Raw genomic sequence first — 21801 nt, forward strand, 5'->3', positions numbered from 1 at the left:
ATGAAATTTCCATTGAATGTTCCCCTGTAAGCATTTCACTGTCCTCACTCATTGAGTTAATTGGTTAACTGCAAAGAGTAGTGTCTGTAACTGAGAGGGGTCAGGTTTATTTAACTCAAAAGTAAAGGCCTGCAAGTCGTATAGATTAAACACTACGGACTTTGTTGGCGTTCATGAATAAGGTGGTTAAGGTGTACAGTGAGACAGAGGAACTCACAATATGCTTGTGAGGTACTGCTGAATTTATTACTGACAGTGTTCGAGACTCATGGAAACACGGGATCTTTTTTGGCCCCCTCTCAAATTCACAGCAACACAAATATTTCTTTGTGCTTTCTCTCACGCCTCCAAACCTCCTGTTCAATTTTCTTGATGCCTCTCAAACAGGGGACCGTTTGTAGTCCTTTTGTATAGTTCCTTGCAACAGGCGATGGCTCGTTTCTGTTGATGTATTCATAATCATAGATACAATATTATTAGGGCTTTCATTCAATCAAGTGTAATAGCTAATTTATTGGTTCTTTGTTTTATCATATTATTAGACCATGAATGGATAACAGCATTTTAGAATTAAGGCTAGGATGACAATTACAGACCCTATTAATATTGCAATTAATTTGAATTTCTATCTTTGTGTGCATTAAACCAAAATGCCCTTATAAACTAGAAGGAAGAGAAACTCACCGTTAATCAACTAAGACACAGCCTAGCAGCTTAGAAAAAAAAAATACAGGGATTCTAACTTTGCTAGTGAACTCTTGGCATATGAGAAGTATGCAGGGTTTCAGTACAAGAGTTAAATCATTCAAAATTTAATGGACTGGGGTGTGATAACTTGTTTTGAAAGTCAACCACATCAAATGAGCATTGTGGACCAGATTGTTTGAACGTTGAAGAATCCATCAAAAGTATATTTTGACAGTGTAACTGGAAAACAATAATCATAATGGAAAATTCTACACCTTTTCATAACTGCCAGTTCATATTTTTTTGCATTAATTAATTTTTTTATATTCCACAAAATCCCTATAATTGCAATGCTTTCCTGTCATGTTTATCAAGTAAGTTTGTCTTTGTTTCTCCAACACTCTGTTCTCAATTGCAAGAGACAATTAAGACTTTGTCCACAATTCTCTCTGATATCTAAAATGTTTTTTCATTTTAGAGACCTAGTGAGAGCTGCTTGTTCCCACCAACAAATGCAGTCATTATTTTCTAAACTTTCAAAAATACCCCCAAATAATTGACTTTGAATAGCACTTCATTATCTTGGAGGGACACTGTCATGAAATAGATGATTTTTAGTATGTTAATAGTGAAAAAAACGGCAGCCAATATGGGCCCATGCGTTTCTTCACCACAAAACACGATTTTGACGTATACAGCTTTTTGTAACTCCCGCAATGAAAATCCTCTCGAAGGATTTGTTTTCGAGAAGAAGCAGGAAGTCACGTAAAGGACAGAAGCTCATTGTTCCTTTGTGTTAGCCAAAATGCCGGCTTGTTGCATTGCTGGACATTGCTTGAACACTCGGGAGAATGGATTTACCCTTCATAAGTTTGCAAGAGACCTGGTTCGTCGTGAAAAATGGATTGCACAGGTGCAGAGGATGAGAGCTTCGTGGGTTCCAAATGACGGGTAGGTATGTATACAGCTACTAAAAAAAAAATAGTTTGGGGTGGACACCGTAATCGGCCTCTCATAACTTAAAAGATCCGCGTACGAAATGTGTCGATGTGCGCGTCGGGCTCCTGCGTCGCTTCACCAGCGAAGGCTGCTCTTCGGGCTCGCAAACGACGGCGGCTCTGAAGAACGCATCACCAATGCCTCACTCAACCGCGTGAAACGACAATGCAGTAAAGCGCCCCGGCTCGATCGTGTTGTTCATCGTGTACTGCGGCGGCTATGAAAAAGCCCCTAAAGCAGCACGGCTTGGCTCCATTATAAGGCACCACAGTGGTAAAAATGAGCCACACCAGCTGAGGCGCCGCGTTCACCGGTCACGGCTTCAGCGAAGGCTGCGCATTGGGCTTGTGGACGGCAGCTCTGAAGAACGCAGCCGACAATGCCTCACTCAGTCGCGTGCGGCGACGACGCAGTAAAGCGCCCCGGCTCGACGGTGTTGTTCTTTGCGTACTGTGGCGGCTATGAACAACCCCCTAAAGCAGCACGTCTCGGCTCCATGATAAGCCACCTCGGCGCCGAAAATGAGCCACACTGGCCGGCTGTGATGAGCAGCTATGGCTCATCTCCGCCGCGGAAGTGGATCGGACGGCGAGGCGGTTTGTCCGTGATCGCATATCATCTGAATATGGTTCAAAACAATAGTGTAATATTGCCCCGGTAATTTCCCTTAGTTGTGTGGTGTTCTCCTTTTCGAAAAGAGGTTCCGTGTCAGAAGGAGCGTGTTCGTCTCCCATAGTAGGGTGAAGCACGTTTTCATTAGCAAATGTCCGGGTGACGTCACGGACAGTGGATGCAGCCACTATGGCGACCACTTGGATGTCGTAGAATGACACTTCTGCAACTTTGGATGACGCGCTCTCCACTGACATTTATTTTTTCGTATAGACATTGAAATGAATAATGTTATTTATATTTTTTATTACAATATCTATTTTAGAATGTTTATAGGGATGAAACTTGACCTTTATTAAGTGTAAATTTTTGTACTGTACTGTGTCTTAGTGCTATACTATCATGGCAGCATGCCATCAACAATATTGAACTTTTGTTTTGAGTCATAGTAATCAGTTTAAAGTATTGAGGTCAAGGCTAACTCACTTGTTTTAGGGTTCATTTGGGGGAATCATCAAGGAAATGCTTACTGTTGCACATTGTTGCAATTAGAGTTAGTTATGCCAGTCGGTCACCAATGGTTTCAAGGCCCAAATCTCTTGGCAGCGTGCACAGCTTCTGGGTCTTTTAAGCACAATGAAGCTGACCAGCCGTACAACCTATTTTCAGCAGAGCAGCATAACACCCTCCCCTGGTCAGTGCGACACTCATTATTGCTTGCTCCAAGGTGTCGGATCTCAGCTAAAAGGCCATGTTTCACATTTATGCCCATTAAGCACAGTAAAATGCCCCAGACACAGTCCCGGCTTATATGCGAAACTATCCTAAGCGCTTAAATATCTGCCTTTTTGCAATAGATTGTCTGTAATCTCTTCTTATGTAATGGCTTTTGTAAGATCATTCTAATTTATTTCTTTTTTTTTACCAAATGGACATTATTTAATATTGACTGTTGGTTTGACAGTAACATAGATGCAAATTAAAGTAGGTGAATGTTTTTCTGGAATGTCTGGAATCTCATTGTCTTGTGTTTGCTTTTTTGTTTTCAGAGAGCCAGCTGCTTCCAGGGAATAACTTCACCACAGAGTGCAACATCCCTGGAAATTTCATGTGTGGAGATGGAAAGTGCGTCCCAGGAGGATGGCAATGTGATGGATTGCCCGATTGCTTTGACAAGAGTGACGAGAAAGGCTGCCGTAAGACCATTTTATTGTATCATGTTTTTATCAATGTTGCCCCTCAAGAAAGGAATTGTTGCTATTATTTTATTACCGCACCTAATTTTGACCATTTAATAGTTAAATGGTAATATAAGTGTTAAAAATACCAACAAAGACATTTTTTGTCATTGTGTGTTTATCGGATGGTGCAGTGGTTAGCAGACAAAACGATCATAGACTTTGGGCTGTGTGGAGTTTGGATGTTTTTTCTGTTGTTGTGTTTTCTCCAGGTAGTCTAGTATAATTTCTTTCACCTGTTTGTATGTTTAATTTTTAGCTGATCAACTGAAACCCGAGTCTTTCCTTATAATGTTCTTTACAGCTGATTCTTTTCATTTAGAAAGTCATGACCCTCTTGCAGAGATTTGTTTTGCACACCACATTTAATTGTCTCCCATTCTGTCACTTAATTAATTAAGTTTGCCTGCTTTGGCCTTGTCAGAATGTCCTCTTCAGTTTTCCTCGTGGTTCTCTCATTAAAACAAACAGCCAGTTATAAATGTTTGTTTTTTATATTCCCACATGTACACTGGTCCATGTTATCAGTCGTTTTTGCAAAATAAAACTTGCATAAACATAGAAAATTAAAGAACTCTAAATTTACTCTAAAAGCTTTGTAACGTCACTGTTTAGCCATCGACCAATTTTCTGAACTGTTTATTGTCTCTAGGATCGCGGGTCTACTGGAGCCTAACTAACGGCTAAAATAAACAACCATTCACACTCATATTAAATTCTATGGGCAGTTTAGAGTTTTCAGTTAACCTACCATGCATGTTTTTGGGATATAGGAAGAACATGCAAATGCCACACAGGCAAGGCTTGGTTTGCTGTACTGTTTAATTGCTAATAAATGAATAAATAAAGGTAGGATGCATTCTTTATTTGTTAATTTTGCTATGACATTCAAAAGAGCTCTAAAATCAAAGGAAATGATCAAGTGACTGCTTGACAAAATACCCAAAACTCAGCAGTGGGCAACATGAGAGGCTCTGCAGACCTCATTACACCTGACATCAATTTGGATGTGTGCTCAGGGGAAAATAATGCACCTTATGTTTGAAGTTGTGGGTAATGAGTGAATGACTTCCATAACTGATAGGTCGTGGCCCGGGCTAACTACACCCGCCCCCGGCACTATTAATTTTCAAGGCGTAGGTAGAATTTCAGGTAATCTAGGTCGAAGACAAAAAAGAGGAGGAAAGCGACTTAATCGGCAGAAGAAGAAGAGGGATGCACAGTCCCTACAACTGTGTGTTGGGACTTTGAATGTTGGGACTATGACAGGAAGAGCTCAGGAGTTAGTTGACATGATGATGATGAGGAGCAAGGTTGATGTTTTGTGCATCCAAGAGAGCAAGTGGAAAGGGAGTAAAGCTAGAAGCTTATTAGCAGCGTTTAAATTCTTTTACCATGGAGTCGATGGGAAGAGAAATGGAGTAGGGGTTATTTTAAAGGACCAGCTGGCTAAGAATGTCTTGGAGGTGAAAAGAGTATCAGATCGAGTGATGAGGCTGAAATTTGAAATTGAGGGTATTGTGTATAATGTGTTTAGCGGCTATACCCCACAAGTAGGATGTGACCTTGAGTTGAAAGAGAAATTTTAGAAGGAACTAGACGAAGTTGTCCTGATCATCCCAGAGAGAGAGAGAGAGAGTTGTGATTGGTGCAGATTTCAATGGACATGTTGGCGAAGGAAACAGGGGTGATGAAGAAGTAATGGGTAAGTACGACATTCAGCAAAAGAACTTTGAGGGTCAGATGGTGGTGGACTTTGCAAAAAGGACAGAATTGGCAGTGGTAAACACTTATTTCCAGAAGAGACAGGAACATAGAGTGACATACAAGAGCGGAGGTAGGAGCACGCAGATGGATTATATTTTGTGCAGACGATGTAATCTGAAGGAGGTTACTGATTGTAAGGTTGTGGTGGGAGAGAGTGTAACTCGACAGCATAGGATGGTGGTGTGTCAGATGACTTTGGTAGCGGGTAGGAAGATTAAGAAGACAAAGGTAGAGCAGATGGTGGAGTTGAGGAAGGAAGAATGCCGTGCGGCCTTTCAGAAAGAGGTGCGACAGGCTCTAGATGGACAGGAAGAGCTACCGCAAGATTGGAATACTACTGCCAAGGTTTTCAGAGAGGGTTAGGAGAGTACTTGGGGTGCCTTTTGGTAGGAAAGAGGAGAAGGAGACTTGGTGGTGGAACCCCAAAATACAAGAAATCATCCAAGGAAAGAATTTAGCGAAGAAGAAGTGGGACATGGAGAGGACGGAGGAGAGGCGGAAGGAATACATTGAAATGTGTCGTAGGGCAAAAGTAGAGGTGACGAAGGCTAAACAAGAGGCATATGACGACATGTGCACTAGGTTGGATACAAAAGAAGAAGAAAAGGATCTCTACAGGTTGGCCAGACAGAGGAATAGAGATGGGAAGGATGTACAACAAGTAAAGGTGATTAAGGATACCGATGGAAATATGTTGACTGATGCCAGTAGTGTGCTAAGTAGATGGAAAGAGTACTTTGAGAAGTTAATGAATGAAGAGAATGGAAGAGAAGGTAGAGTTGAAGAGGCAAGCCTGAATGACCAGGAAGTGGCAATGATTAGTCACGGGGAAGTTAGAAAGGCACAGGACAGAATGAAAAATGGAAAGACAGTTGGTCCTAATGACATACCAGAGGAGGTATGGAAGCAATTTGGAGAGATGACTGTGGCGTTTCTGACCAACTTATTCAATAGAATACTACCAGGAGAGAAGATTCCAGAAGAATGGCGGACAAGTGTGCTCGTCCCCATTTTTAAGAACAAAGGCGATGTTCAGAGCTCTGGAAACTATAGAGGAATAAAGATGATGAGCAACACAAAGTTATGGGAAAGAGTAGTAGAGGCTAGACTTAGGACAGAAGTAAGTATCTGCGAGCAACAGTATGGTTTCATGCCGAGAAAGAGTACCACAGATGCATTATTTGCCTTTAGGATGCTCATGGAGAAGAACAGAAAAGGTCAGAAGGAGCTACATTGTATCTTTGTAGACCTAGAGAAACTCCATCACAGAGTACCAACAGAGGAACTGTGGTACTGCATGCACAAGTCTGGTGTAGCGGAGAAATACGTTAGAATAGTACAGGACATGTATGAGGGCAGCAGAACAGTGGTGAGGTGTGCTTGTTGGTGAGTCAGAAGAATTTAAGGTGGCAGTGGGACTGTATCAGGGATCCGCGCTGAGCCCCTTCCTGTTTGCAGTGGTAATGGATAGGCTGACAGATGAGGTTAGATTGGAATCCCCTTGGACTATGATGTTCGCAGATGATATTGTGATCTGCAGTGAAAGCAGGGAGAATGATCCGCTAGGATGAAGGGCAAAGTTTGTAAAACAGTGGTGCGGCCAGCCATGATGTAAGGATTAGAGATGGTGGCACTGAAGAAACAGCAGGAAGCAGAACTTGAGGTAGCAGAAATGAAGATGCTGAGGTTCTCGCTTGGTGTTAGCAGGTTCTGTCTGTTTCCTTCAGCTTGTCCCTTTTGGGGTCGCCACAGCGTGTCATCTCAGATGAACGCACATATATGTTTGGCCCAATTTTTACGCCGGATGCCCTTCCTGACGCAACCCTTCTCAGGGAGTGGAGGCCCCAGTGGGATAAGAACCCACAACCCCTGGTTTACCAAACTAGCGGTCTAACCACTGAGCTACGGGGCCTCGGTGTTAGCAGGCTGGATAGAATTAAAAACAAGCTCATGAGAGGGACAGCCAAAGCTGGATGGTTTGGAGACATGGTTAGAGAGAGCAGACTTAGATGGTTTGGACATGTTCAAAGACGATAGAGTGAGTATATTGGTAGAAGGGTGCTGAGGATGGAGCTGCCAGGCAAAAGAGCGAGAGGAAGACCAAAGAAAAGGTTGATGGATGTTGTGAGAGAGGATATGAGGACAGTGGGTGTTAAAGAAGAAGATGCACGAGATAGGCTTAGATGAAAAAAGATGACACGCTGTGGCGACCCCTAACAGGACAAGCCGAAAGGAAAAGAAGAAAAAGACAGTATTTAACATTACTTATTAATGTGATTTATTCAAACTTAACACAATACAGGTTTACGTGTAGTATTGTTTCTGTCACTGATCAGGTATATACTTGTAGATGAAACTTTTCCAATACTTTTCACATGTAACTAACATAGAAAGATACATTATGTTTCTGCCGTATTGGGAAAGCGTCTACGAATACATTTTTGGGTATGTTTTAATTTTCTATCACTTTTTAATCTATTTTTAATCTATTAATGGAATATACTGAATGGGTTTTGACAGTAAGAGATACATGTAGTCCATCCATCTATTATCCATCCATCCATCCATTTTCTGAACCGCTTATTCTAAGAAGAGTCACGGGGGTGGGAGAGCCTATCCCAGCTATCTTTGGGCAGGAGGCGGGGTACACGCTGAACTGGTCGTCAGCCAATCACAGGGCAAATAGACACAAACAACCATTTGTTCTCACATTCACACTTATGGGCAATTTATAGTATTCAATTAGTGCATGTTTTTGGGATGTAGGAGGAAACCAGAGTGCCTGGAGAAAACCCACACAGGCACGGCGAGAACATGCAACCTCCACACCGGCGGGGTCAGGGTTTGAGCCCCGGTCCTCAGAACTGTGAGGCGAAAGGTCAAAAGAGTTGTTCCACCATGTCGTCATAGATGTAGTCTGTGCTTTAAAACTGAAAAATAAACTACACCTTAAATTTCATTTGCCAAACAGTTGCATTGTTTACTCATATATTGTCTTATTAATTGAAAATATGTAAAGAAGAATTCAAAGGATATTACAGTTTTTTAGCACAAACCCAATGATATTTGTGATTTAGTGGGACTTTGCAACAGATGCCATTGCGTCCAGGCAGGATGTATTAATGTATCTCACAGGAGAAAAATGTGCCACTTGGCAGGTTGGATGGAACAAGGGCCTGTGTTCGAGCACACAAAGCAAACTAATGCAAAATACAAATACACTGCTCATTTTTTCTTGTTTTTGTTTCAATTAGCCGGCTTTGAGGGCTGATTATATGGGTTAAAGGTTACGTGCAAGGTATGTGTCTGTCTTGTCTGATTGGTGATTGGAGTCAAATGACATTATTGATCCCATTTCACTAGTGGAATGGGCACCTTATCCTGAAGTCGAAGATGGAGATTAAAAATAGACACACAAATGCAAGAATGAATAATAAAAGTAGTGAAAACCATATCGATCATCGGAACAGAGTAAATGTGTCAATCCTTCTTCCCATTAATTTCATTTGTTTGTTGCGGTGATGTGTGATCAGCCAAATTATTTTCAAGTCTTTTGGACAGGTTAACTCAATAGACAGTTTGTTTTATAACTAAAAGTGTATGTATGTATAAAAAGGAAATGATGAGCCAATAGACGCAAGATTCATTTTTAATCCCAGGAAATTGTTCCAGATTAATTCCACATTTGAGATAGACATCAATATCCCTTTCTTTCGGCTTGTCCTGTTCGGGGTTGCCACAGCGTAAAATCTCAGATGAACGCTCATATTTGTTTAATTTCCAAAATTTTACAAGAGGTCAAAAGGACCACAGACTCAGGGTGCCAAATGACAGCGCGGGACAAAATAGATTCTGACAGAGAAGTGTAGAAGTAAAGCTGACTGAGTCTAGTGGGCCTCCGAGCCAGGATTAGCCTCTTTGCCCTTGTCTGGGCAGGGCATGAGCAGGCAAAAGAGGAGAAATGAAAAGCATTGGCAGCTAGGGTGACTGGGCGGGACTCATAATGCAATGAGAAGAGATCATAAGGTGACACAAATGCTGTCTGTTGAGACTGACATGAAAGGGGATTTGCATTTCAAAGAAATTTCTGTTCCGAACGAATGTGTCATCTTCTTAGACACAGAATATTTCCATACAATTTACAGACCTACATTGTTTTCCACGCAGAAAGTTAAACTCAGCGGTGCAAGCCTTTCCATCCCATAGGTAAACAGGTCACGTATTAAAGGACAAGAAACGGACAACATTTTTTTCTAAAAATGTTTTTTTTTTTAAAAAGTAATGCAGCACTCTTTTTGTACATCCATGAGACTGAAATGGTGCATCTAGGATATGAAAGGCTGTTTGTTTGTAAATTGTATCATGCGCTATTCTGGATATTTTAAACTAAAGCAGGGGCTTCCTCCCTGGCTGGTAATGTCTTAATGATGCCAAGAGAGCAGCATTTTATCAACATTTTTTGCTGTTTATATTTAAATCAATGAATCCAGCATTATATTAGTATACAAACCAAATAAGGCAAATTATTCTTTGTTTTCCTTTCAACTTCTCACATTTAGGGGTCACCACAGCATATCATCCTTTTCCTAGCAACTCGCCTGCCTCTTCTCTAGCACAAACTTTGATCTTTCTCTTCGCTCACTACATCCATCAACCTGCTTTCTGCTCTTCCTTTAGCTCTCTTAACTGGCAGCACCATCCTCATCGCTCTTCTACCAATATACTTACTTTCTCCTTTGGATGTTTCCAAAACATCAAACCTTGGCTGTCTCTCTGGTGAGCTAATTTCTAATTTTATCCAACCTGATCACTCCTAGAGAGAACCTCGTCTCGTCTTAATTCCCGCCACTTCCATCTCTACTTCCTGCTGTCTCTTTAGTGGCACTATCTCTAATCTGTACATCATTTGGACAGACGCAAATGGGCACAAGCAACCTTTTCCTTCATTCCTCTGCCGTCTTCTCACCCGCTAGAATTCTGTTGAAGAAGTTGGTCAAAAACACCATAGCCACCTCTCCAAAATGCTTCCATACCTCCACAGGTATGTCATCAGGACCAACAGTCAGACCAACATTTTTCATCCTCCTTCGTGTCCTTAATGCAGCCCTTTGGGGGCCAGTCCAATCTGGAGGCCGGACCCAAGCCCGGATAAATGCAGAGGGTTGCTTCGGGAAGGGCATCGGCGTAAAACTTTGCCAATCAAATATGAGCGATCATCTTCCCATATTGGATCTGTCGTGGCTCGGGTGAACAACGTCCGCCCCGGCACCGTTAACCCGAAGGGCATCGGTGGGAATTCAGGTACTCTGGGTCGAAGACAAAGGAGAGAAGGGAAGCAGATTCCTCGGCAGAAGAAGAGGAATGAACAGAGCCTACAACTGAGTGTAGGGACTCTGAATGTTGGGACTATGACAGGAAATGCTCAGGAGTTGGTTGACATGATGACTAGGAGAAATATTACGCATCCAAGAGAGCAGGTGGAAAAGGTAGGCTTGATGTTTAGGAGCAGGGTTTAAATTATTTTACAATGAGTCCAATAAAAGAGAAATGGAGTATGGGTTATTTTAAAGGAAGCTCTGGCGAAGAATGTCTTAAAGGTGAAAAGAGTATTAGATCGAGTGATGAAGCTGTAACTTGAAATTGAGGGTGTTATGTATAATGTGATTACCGGATATGCCCCACTGGTAGGATATGACCTAGAGTTGAAAGAGAAATTTTGGAAGGAACTAGATGAAGTATATCCGAGCATCCCAGACAGACAGAGAGAGTTGTGATTTCTGGAGATTGTAACAGACATGGTGAGTAAAATAGGGGCGATGAAGAAGTGATGGGTAAGTATGGGATCCAGGAAAGGAACATTGAGGGACAGATGGTGGTGGACTATGCAAAAGGATAGAAATGGCAGAAGTGAACACTTTTTTGCCAGAAGAGGCAGGAACATTGGGTGACATACAAGAGCGGAGGTAGAAGCACGCAGGTGGATTACATTTTGTGCAGGGGATGTAATCTGAAGGAGGTTACTGACTGTAAAACGTAGTGGTAGGGGAGAGGGTAGCTCAACAGCATAGGATGGTGGTGTGCAAAGTGACTCTGGTTGTGGGTAGGAAGATTAAGAAGACAAAGGTAGACCTTTAGGTACGTACTAGACCAGAGAACCATGTGGTGGAAGCTGAGAAAGGAAAAATGATGTGGGGCCTTTCGGAAAGAGGTGATACAGGCTCTCCATGGACAGGAGGAGCTCCCGGAAGACAGGTCTACTACAGCCAAAGTGATCAGGGAGACAGGAAGGAGAATACTTGGTGTGTCTTCTGATATGAAAGGGGAGAAGGAGACTTGGTGGTGGAACCCCAAAATACAGGAAGTCATACAAGGAAAAAGATTAGCGAAGAAAAAGTAGGACACTGAGAAGACTGAGGAGATGCGAAAGGAATACATTGAGATGCAACGTAGGGCAAAGGTAGATGTGGCAAAGGCTAAACAAGAGACATATGATGACATGTACACTTGGTTGGACACAAAGGAAGGAGAAAAGGATCTCTACGGGTTGGCCAGTCAACTCCTAGAGAGAACCTGAATATCTCATCTGAATTGCTGCCACCTCCATCTTTGCTTCCTGTTGTCTCTTCAGTGCCACCATCTCTCGCCCGTACATCATGGCTGGCCTCATTACTGTTCTATAAACTTTACGCTTCATCGTAGCAGAGACTCTTATTTAACATAACAAACCAGACACCTTCTGCCAGCTGTTCCAACCTGCCTGGACTGGTTTCAACACTGATTTACAACACTCACCATTGCTCTGAACTGTTGACCCCAAGATATGAAGTCATCCGCCCTCGCTATCTCTTTTTCCTGTAGCCTCACTCTTCCCCCTCCACCTCTGTCATTCACGCGCATTTATGTTTTTCTTTGCTTCATCTTCATTCCTCTCCTTTCCAATGCATGCCTCATTCTTTCTAGTTGTTCCTCCACCTACTTCCTGCCTTCACTGCAGATCACAATGTAATTTGTGAACATGATGGTCCAAGGAGATTCCAGTCTAACCTCATCTGTCAGCCTATCCATTACCACAGCAAACAAAAAGGAGCTCAGAGCTGATCCCTGATACAGTCCCACCTCCACCTTAAATTTTTCTGTCACACCTACGGCACACCTCACCACTGTTCTGCTGTCCTCATCTATGTCCTGTACTATTCTGACATAGTTATCTGCCACACAAGACTTACTCATTCAGTGTCACAGTTCCTGTCTTGGTACTATGTCATAGACTTTCTCGACATCCATAAAGACACAATGTAGCTTCTTCTGACCTTTTCTGTACTTTTCCACTAGCATCCTCAAGGCAAATAATGCATCTGTGGTACTCTTTCTAGGGATCAAACCATACTGTTGCTCGCAGATACTTACTTCCGTCCTCATTCTAGCCTCCACTACTCTTTCCCATAAATTCCCACAGCTCTGCCAATTGCATATGTTCATAAAAATAGAAACTAGCACACTTTCCTCCATTCTTCAAGCATCTTCTCGCCCACAAGTATGTGTTGCATAGGTTGCTCAAAAACTCAATAGCCAGCTCTCCAAATTGCCTCCATACCTCAACAGTTATATCATCAGGAGCAATTGGCTTTTCATTGTTCATCCTCTTTTGTGCCATTCTGACTTTCGCCTTACTAATAATGGCCACTTCTTGGTCCATCACACTTTCCTCTTTTACTCTTCCTTCTTTCAAATTCTTCATTCATCAAGTGTCTATTTAGCACACTACTAGCACCAGTTAACACATGTCCATCTATATCGTTAATCACCCTTACTTGCTGCACATCCTTCCCATCTCTCTCCCTTCGTCTGGCAAACCTGTAGAGATCCTTTTCTCCTTCTTTTATGTCAAACCTGGTGTACATGTTGTCATATGCCTCTTGTTTAGCCTTTGTCACCTCTACCTTTGCCCTACATTGGATCTCACTATATTGCTTTCGCCTCTCCTGAGTCCTCTCAGTGTCCCACTTCTTCGCTAACTTCTTTCCTTGTAGAACTTCCTGTATTTTGGATTTCCACCACTAAGTCTCCTTCTCCCATTTCCTACCAGAAGACACACCAAGTACTCTCCTTCCTGTCTCTCTGATCACCTTGGCTGTAGTCGTCCAGTCTCGTGGGAGGTCCTCCTGTCCATATAAAGTCTTTGTCACCTCTTTCCAAAAGGCCGCAAAACATTCTTCCTTTCACACCCTCTGCATTTATCTGGGCTTAGGATAGGCCTACATATTGCACTGGGTTGTGTCCCCATAGGGCTGTGTCCGCTTGACGGTCCAAGAAACTGCAAATCCTGCTTCACCAGTCAATGCGGAAGTAACACTTACAAAATGTCTGCTGCGCCAGCTGTAACTCTTTATCAAAGGAAAGACGTTAAGCACCCAGTAAAAAAATAGTGGTGACAGGTAATAGGCATTCCAAGGCACATCATTGTCACTTTGAACACACTTCCCATCGGAACGTCAGTTTTCAACTGATCGGGCGAGACCTCACTCCCTTCTTAAAGAGGGTGCAAGCCTCTGAAATGGCAGCTTGAGCTTTTAGCTGAGCTGTCAGCACACACAATTTCCAATCCATGATGTTCTGGCGGCACCCTGTGTGGCTGCACGGTGCAGGATCACATGCGATGGACATCCACTTCGCACAACCCATTTCCTAGCAATCCTGTTGCAAAAGGATACATGTTGTCTTGGCATTTACAAACACAGGTAAATGAATGTTTACTTTCCTTTACACTCTTCTTTGTACTTCCTATTAAAATTAAATTATTCCCAGATTTCAGTCTCCAAAATCACACGTTTATAGGATTTCAACATGATTGACAGGCACATTGGAAGAAATAATTGTTTGATCCCACACTGACTTTGTAAGTTCACCCACTGACAAAATATAAGCAGTCTATCATTTTTATGGTAGGTTTATGTTAGGTGTGAGACAGAATATCTAAAAGAAAATCCAGAACATCAGATTTAAAAAAGATTTTATTTTTACTCAATGTGAAATAAGTGAATAAAGTATTTGAGCACAAACAACAATAAATAATTCTGTCTCCCACAGTGTAAGTCTTCTCACTTTAAGAAAGTACTTCTCATCTAAATTTGTTAGCTGTATGAAAGTCACCTATCTGAACTTGTTACCTCCCCACAGAATAAATCAATTCGACACCAACCTTCCATTATGGACAAAACGAAAGAACTTTCTGAGGACATCAGGGACAAGACTGGAATGGGCAATACAACCAGTGGCAAGAGGCTGGGTCAAAAAGAGCCGTGTTCGTGCAATTATTATAACGTGGAAGAAACATAAAAAGACTCAATTTCCCCCAGTCTGGGCCTTTTTGCATGATTTCACCTTGTTGGGTATCAGCGACCATGAGAAAAGTTAAACAACCCAGAACTACGTGGGGGGAGCCTGTTGATGATTTGAAGGCATCTCGAACCACATTTACCAAGAAAAATATTGGCAACACACTACACTGTAATAGATTCAAATTCTGCAGTACCCAAAAGATCCCCCCTGCTCAAAATTTTTTGTTTTATATGATTTTCTTTTTAAGATGTCTCTCCCTACCCTACCATTAAAATTATACACTGTTCATGTCTTTATCAGTGGGTAACCGTAAAAAATCAGAGGGATCAAAAATATTTGTTTCCTCCACTTTATATGGATATAAGTAACTATTGTTCTTTTTTTGTGAAGCTGATGATTAGTTTGTTCTCAATGTGGTCATGAATGCGTGACGATACGTTTGTTGGATGTGTGATATCCGCTGAACATTCAGTTCTTACTCAGTACGTAATATTACATTCGTACTCTGACTAGTAACTACATTTACTGCTATATCACTTGTAGTATTTGGAGGACAATTTCAGAAATTCTTTGTAGAAAAATACCAGGCTCAGAATCAAATTTAATGGGCAAGTATGTAACAACACCCGAGAAATTTATCTCTGGTAGTCGGTGCCGCTCTGGTACAACATTCACTACTAATACTACTGAGAAGAAACAAACTAACCAACAAGAACGAAAATAGGAAACTATTCCTTATAAGAGTCACAGTTATGCAAAGATGCAGAGTCTTCTAGCATTTAGCGCAGTTAACGTGTTAACGCCTAACAAATAAAGAGTGCCTGAACCTGTTTAGGGTTCATCATTATAGACCAGTGCAATGAAAACTGTGCAAAGGGAACAGTTCAAAGTGTGCAGTAGTCTACAGTATGCAATACTAATAGTCATACTGATTGGGCCAGCAGGGTGTGTCCCAACAACAGCGCAACACAGGAAATAGTAGGTTCGCTGAACAAGACTTACATGACTTAATTGCAAGAGGGAAAAAAGTGATTGAATCCCTGCTAGTTTTGATTTGTGGGGATCGGTAGCGTTTACCCGACATAAGGAGCTGGAAGAGCTAGTGGCCAGGATATGGAGGGTCCGAAAGGATCCTGCCCGCTCTGTTCCTAGTTTGAGTGGTATGCAAGTCTTCAAGGGTGGGTAGGGAGGTGCCCACAATCTGTTCAGTGGTTTTTTTGTCCGTTGCAGTCAGAGTTTGTCCTTTTTTGTGGGAGCCCCAAACCAGACTGTAGTGACCAGACTGTGGTGGAGGTACACAGTACTGATTCGATGGCTGCTGCGTAGAACTGTCTCAACAGCTCGTGATAGGCTGTGCTTCCTCAGAAGCTGCAAGAAGTACATCCTTTGCTGAGTTTTTTTTGAGGATGGAGTTGATGTCCATCTCCCACCTCAGGTTGTGTGAAAATGTAATTCCCAAGAACATGAAGGTCTCTGTGTTGTCATCTGTTGTATTTATTGTCACTACAAATGTATATGCAATAACAGTAACAATGGCACTTGATTCTATATTTGGCTTACTGTCTGTGTCAGGAACCCTGTATAGATTACACATCCCAGGAATGGGAATAACAGGATGTGGCAAATCCCTTAATTTTAACATTACCAGTTCATTAAATTACATTTCTGTTTCTGATATAATAGTATAAATGAAAAAACATGTAGAAAAGCACGGTTTCCCTGATGAAAATGTTTTTTTTGGGCCCACAGGTGAATTGTCAGGACCTGTTACTAGCATGTCTTTGTCCCTGTACAGTCATGAAAATCTATTGAATTATTTCTAATATTCAGCTCCTGCACCTCACAGGTTGTAAATCAGTGATGCTGGCTTTAACACTAGCAATGATGTTTGCTCTTCTGAACCTTGTTGACCTATCCGTATTGGAGCAGATAGCTTAAACCCAGTACAGTTTGTTTTGTGCCTCTTCACTATGGCTCTTGGACACATTACTTTCTATTTATTCAAGGCACTGATATGGTTTATATCTTTTAAACCTCACGTCTGGAAGTATTCCTGATCTTCTTTCATACACCCAGAGTCAGATAACCTTATTGATTGATTGTCCTCCTTCACTAGCATCAAGTAAAGTCAGAGAAATCTTTGAAATCCGGTTTTCCCTGACCTTTGTACGCTTATCTTTTGTGTTCGTCTCTTCAGTCCCCCCACAGCATTCCTCTCTCACCCCACTATCAATCACGCATGCTCACCACGACCAAGCATACCTGTGCCAAACGAGTTATTCTCCACTCTGGGGAGTTGAGGAAAGAAAGAGCAGAAGAAGGGCATGGAGGTGCATATGGGGGAAGGGCAAAACAAAGTACACAAATACACTCACAGGTACCACCTGACATGAATTCCGAAGTATGTAGGTGGAGAAGGCATGGAAGAGCAGACAAAAAGTAGTGTTCTGGTTTATGTCAGCTTGAGTAACTGCGCTTCCTGACCTGGATTTTAATTGTTTATTGGTAACTGTGAAAAGGAACTGAGTTATTATTTCATTAATTTTCCGTCCTCAGTAGAGTCCTGGGAATGCCTATCCCAGTTAACTCTGGGTGAGAGCGGGGGAACACCCTACACTGGTCTCCAAGCAATTTTAGGGCACATATACACAAAGAATCATTCACACATACAGGAAATTTAAAGTCCTCAATTAACCTTCGACACATGTTTTTGGTATGTGGGAGGGAAAAGGAGTACTCAGAGAAAACCTACACAGGCACGGGGAGAACATGCGAACTCCACACAGACAAGCCAGAATTCGAACCCAGGTCCTTAGATCTGTGAGACAAATCTGTTAACAGAGTGTGTTGCACTGTGAGGTATTATTATCCATCCATCCATTTTCTGTGCTGCCTATCCTCACTCGGGTGGCGGGTGGGGTAAAGCCTATCGCAGCTATCTTCGGACGAGAAGGTCAGAACACCCTGAACTGGTCCCCAGCCAATCGCAGGGCACATAGAAACAAACAACCATTCGTACTCACACTCAACTTACCACATGTGTTTTTGGCATTTGGGAGGAAGGCTGAGTATCTGGAGAAAACCCATGCAGGACGTGGATAGCATGCAAAGTCCACACAGGCAGGGCGACGGTTTGAACCCTGATCCTCAGAACTATGAGCCCGATGTGCTCATCAATTACTACCCTACCATCTCTTATTATCATGACTATTAGTATTTTTAATATATTGTATATGTATACATATAGTTTTAATTTATTTATTTATTTATTTTTTACATAAACTAATTGGAACAAGGGACATTACTAATTATATACTGGCACTGCACATCTACATGCAATGTGTATTAGTCACATATAGTAAGAGGGTAAAGACCTGTGTGTCTCCACAGTGGGTCAAAGGTCGGCATTGTTGCCCAGAGGCATTTACAGTGGAGAAAAATAGTTCTTTGATCACTCACTGAATTTTTAAGTCCACCATTTGACAAAGACATGAGCGGTCTATAAATTTAACAGTTTCTGTATGAAGGTTAACATGGGTTGATGTTCACAGCAAACAACATTATTGTATTGTGTTCTGTATTTGCATTTCTTTGCATTATATTTGGTACCCTACCAGCAATAAAGAATTCTGGTTGCCACAAACTATTTCTCTCACTATATGAAAGTACTCCTTATCTTGACCTCTATATCAACTTGTTCCCTGTCCACAGAATCAATTAACCTATTTGTCGTGTACAAGCCCAAAAAACTTTATAAGGACGTCAGGGAAAAGATTGTAGACCTTGGACAGGGTTGGAATGGGCTACAAAGCCATTGGAAAAAAGCAACATGAGAAGAAGACACCTGTTTTTACAGTAATTAGAAAATGGAAGAAAAATACAATGGGATCAAGTAATTATTTCCTCCGCTCCATTTTCAAAGTTTAGATTTTTTTCTGTTTGGAGTTTCATACGCTTGTGTTGGTAACCTCTGGTTCTCCTACCTAGTCCATAGTACTGTATTCCTTTAACAGTATGTTTGGTCAGTTGAAGACGGGTATGTAAGGTTGGTTCTCTAGCTCTGTGAGTCAACTGTGTGGTTGACTGGTGATTTGTTAAGGGTGTTCTCCCCCTCTAAATCTAACTTAGACTGTGCAAGTGCAATATAAAAGTTCACTATAAAACTATACCATCCATATATGCAGTCTAGTGTATTCTGTCATATACCCTGCTTTTGATATTTTCAGATTGACTATATCTTGTTTCACCTTCAGTTGTGCTTCACTTATAAACACTCCTCAGTTTGGAACTTGCCCAACACTGCTCTCTCATAGTAAACAAGTTCTAAAGAGAGATGAAAAAGAACATTTGGCACAGACCTTTAAAATTGTCAAATGATGAAACACGGGAATGAAAAAGAACACAGGATTAATATGCTGTCTGTGGCTCTGTATGTGTGTTCCAGACTGTAAGAGTGCTGAATTCACATGATTAACAAATGCATGCTAGTATGACTATGTTTTTCCATATCTTCAACTGGAACTACTCAGTGCTTACTGTAATAATATTTGTTGTCTTGTTCTGAATCCCACCCAGCTCATCGTATCGGGGCTTGCGTCACAAATTAATCTAACTGCTTAAGCGCCATCCTTTTGCTGTCTTTCCCACCCACAAATTTCCCTTCATGAGCTTTCCCTTCATGAGCTTGCCCTTCATGCGACTTTTGAGTTAATTGGGAACACAAACACCGGGTCAGATAAATCTTGCCAACAGCAGATGTGGTAATGAGGATGTCGATGAGACAGGAAGTGAATAATCGTTTCTCACTGAAATCACAGAGCTGTCCTCACTGAGAAGATCATAGCCATGTATTTTGCAGAATGCAACATAAGGTCTATGGGCAAAATACAGAACGAAAATAGAAGAATACAATCTGAAAATTGCGTAAAACTTTGTATTCGAGAACATTTTGTTTTCGTCCCTATTATTTTTGCCATATAACTCAGAGCCATGTCTCCTTCCTTCCTGGACTCCAATGGGCATGATATACCATGCCTAATGAGCTATGGGTGGTTCTGGGTGTGCTGTCCAGGTAAACAAAGGCTTCCCAGAGTACATACAGACAGATTGGACTCAAGCCCAGCTGCGTCCCTTGTTCTGCGGATTACTTTTCATCTTGGAGACAGGTGCTCCCCTTGTTGTTGCTGTGTCTAAACCTTCTGCTTTGCCAAATACATTTATGCTCTTTGAAACAACACTGCCCACAACATTATTTATTGAAAATAGTATGCCCCTGCAGGCATTTGCGATATGTATTTCAACATTCAAGGATCTTTATTTTCAATTATCTATATATTCAGTACTTACAAAGAATTGAAATGCAGTTACTTCAGCTCTCTAATGACAGCTGCCTAAAATATGAAAAATATATATTTTTTAACTTAACTAGTAGAGTTGAAGTGAGCATCCTATCTCCATCTATAATAAAATACTACAAGTAGTGATCGCTAAGTTCTGTTTTCTTATGGTAGCAATATTTGCAATCGTTTGAGTGTCAATTTTCCTACATATATTTGTGCATAGAGTGTTTTTTGTTTGCTTGTTTCTTTGTGTCCTCTGCTAGGAGACTAATGACTTGTGATTTTATTTTCTGCCACCATTCACTCCTCAGCTAAAGTCAGGTCAAAGTGTGCACCTACATTTTTTGCCTGTGCCAATGGGATCCACTGCATCATTGGACGCTTCCAGTGTAATGGATATAGTGACTGTCCTGACGGGAGCGATGAGGAAAACTGCAGTAAGTCTCGCACAATCAATACATCTAATGAGTTCCATTTGCATGAGGCTAAGGTTAATAGATTTCATGATGAGGCGGGAGTCATCGCATTTCAATATTTTGTACTACCAAAATATTGTTACTTCCATAGTTGATATTCTACTTTAGCTACTAAGTATTTAACATTTTGTTAGTTGGTAAACTGGAGCTATTACACTTCTCATCGATAACTTTCACAAAGGTTAGCTCATCTGCTTCACATTCAAGAGGATGTGCGTTTCAATCTCAGTTTAAGCAAGTTTCACAGTGGTTGGGTGGGTTTTTGTCCCGTATTCAGGTTTCCTCGTCCATTCCAAAAACATGCAAGTGTTCTAAATTCTGAGTGTATGTCAATATGTGTCCTGTAAATGATTGGCATGAAGTCCAGGATGTACTCCACCTCACACCCAAAAGATGGGATAGCCTGCAGCTGACTGTGAAGACGTCATTTCAGTACAGTTATATCACAATTAGCAAATAATGTTAGTCTCTGCGTCAGGTTTCTGGTGATTGCTATAAAAAATAATTACCTCAGAAACTATGATAATTTGTTCTTAAATCCATCCATTCATCCATCCATCCATCCATCCATCCATCCATTTTATGAGCCGCCTATCCTCACAAGGGTCGCAGGAAGGATGGGGCCAATCCCAGCTGTCTTCGGGTAGGAGGCAGGATACAGCCTGAACTGGTTGCCAGCCAGTTCCAGGGCACATGGAGACAGCACACTTAGGGGCAATTTAGATCATCACGTTTTATCTTTATAAAATCTATTTAAAGTTTCTGTGCTTATTAACTTTTTTCTGTATTTCCAAATTTTACACAAGACATATAGCATTTATTTAGCTGTTTATTAATGACAAAAGAAAATCTTTTTGAATTATGTTAAAATTATGTTAGAATGTCTATGTCATTCGTGGAGGGTTTCCAACCGGTTCCCTAAAGGCCACACTAAACTTGAAAAAGAAATGGAACCCCTATTTTTTCCTTAATTAGCAGGTTGGCATCTTGTATGGTAGGTTAGGTAGGTTAACGCTTTTGGAGCTGGTCCACCAGAACAAATTCAGCTATGTTGGTGAAAGCAAGTAAACTATTTAATACTTGCCCTTGAATTGCACCAGTGGGTGTTAGTTTTGCTCCTAAATATACAGCATGTCTGCCCTCAGAACCAGAACTGGAGAAACCTGAAGGCTTTTCCTCCCGTTATGTATTGAATATTCAGCATATGTAATCCTTGAATGTAATGTTGTAAAGGCAGCACAAACTATACGGAAGATCAGGGTACACTGGTTCTAGTGTTTGAACCTATTTATAAAGTACAGTGAGCCAAAGAAGAGTAAATCCTGTAACTTAAATAACTTCTAG

At 41.4% G+C, this 21801-nt stretch overlaps 1 protein-coding gene across 1 annotated transcript in view; it reads left to right on the forward strand.

Annotated features, from left to right (window-relative positions):
* The window catches only part of ldlrad3 (low density lipoprotein receptor class A domain containing 3), a 107445-nt gene that overhangs the window by 32923 nt on the left and 52721 nt on the right, over positions 1-21801 (forward strand). Inside the window, exons 2-3 of the mRNA XM_061821876.1 lie at positions 3348-3494; positions 20293-20418. Of these exons, the coding sequence (XP_061677860.1) occupies positions 3348-3494; positions 20293-20418 (273 nt within the window). The remainder of the gene's footprint in view (positions 1-3347; positions 3495-20292; positions 20419-21801) is intronic.

The sequence above is a fragment of the Syngnathoides biaculeatus genome, chromosome 6 (assembly GCF_019802595.1).
Source record: "Syngnathoides biaculeatus isolate LvHL_M chromosome 6, ASM1980259v1, whole genome shotgun sequence".
NCBI lineage: Eukaryota > Metazoa > Chordata > Actinopteri > Syngnathiformes > Syngnathidae > Syngnathoides > Syngnathoides biaculeatus.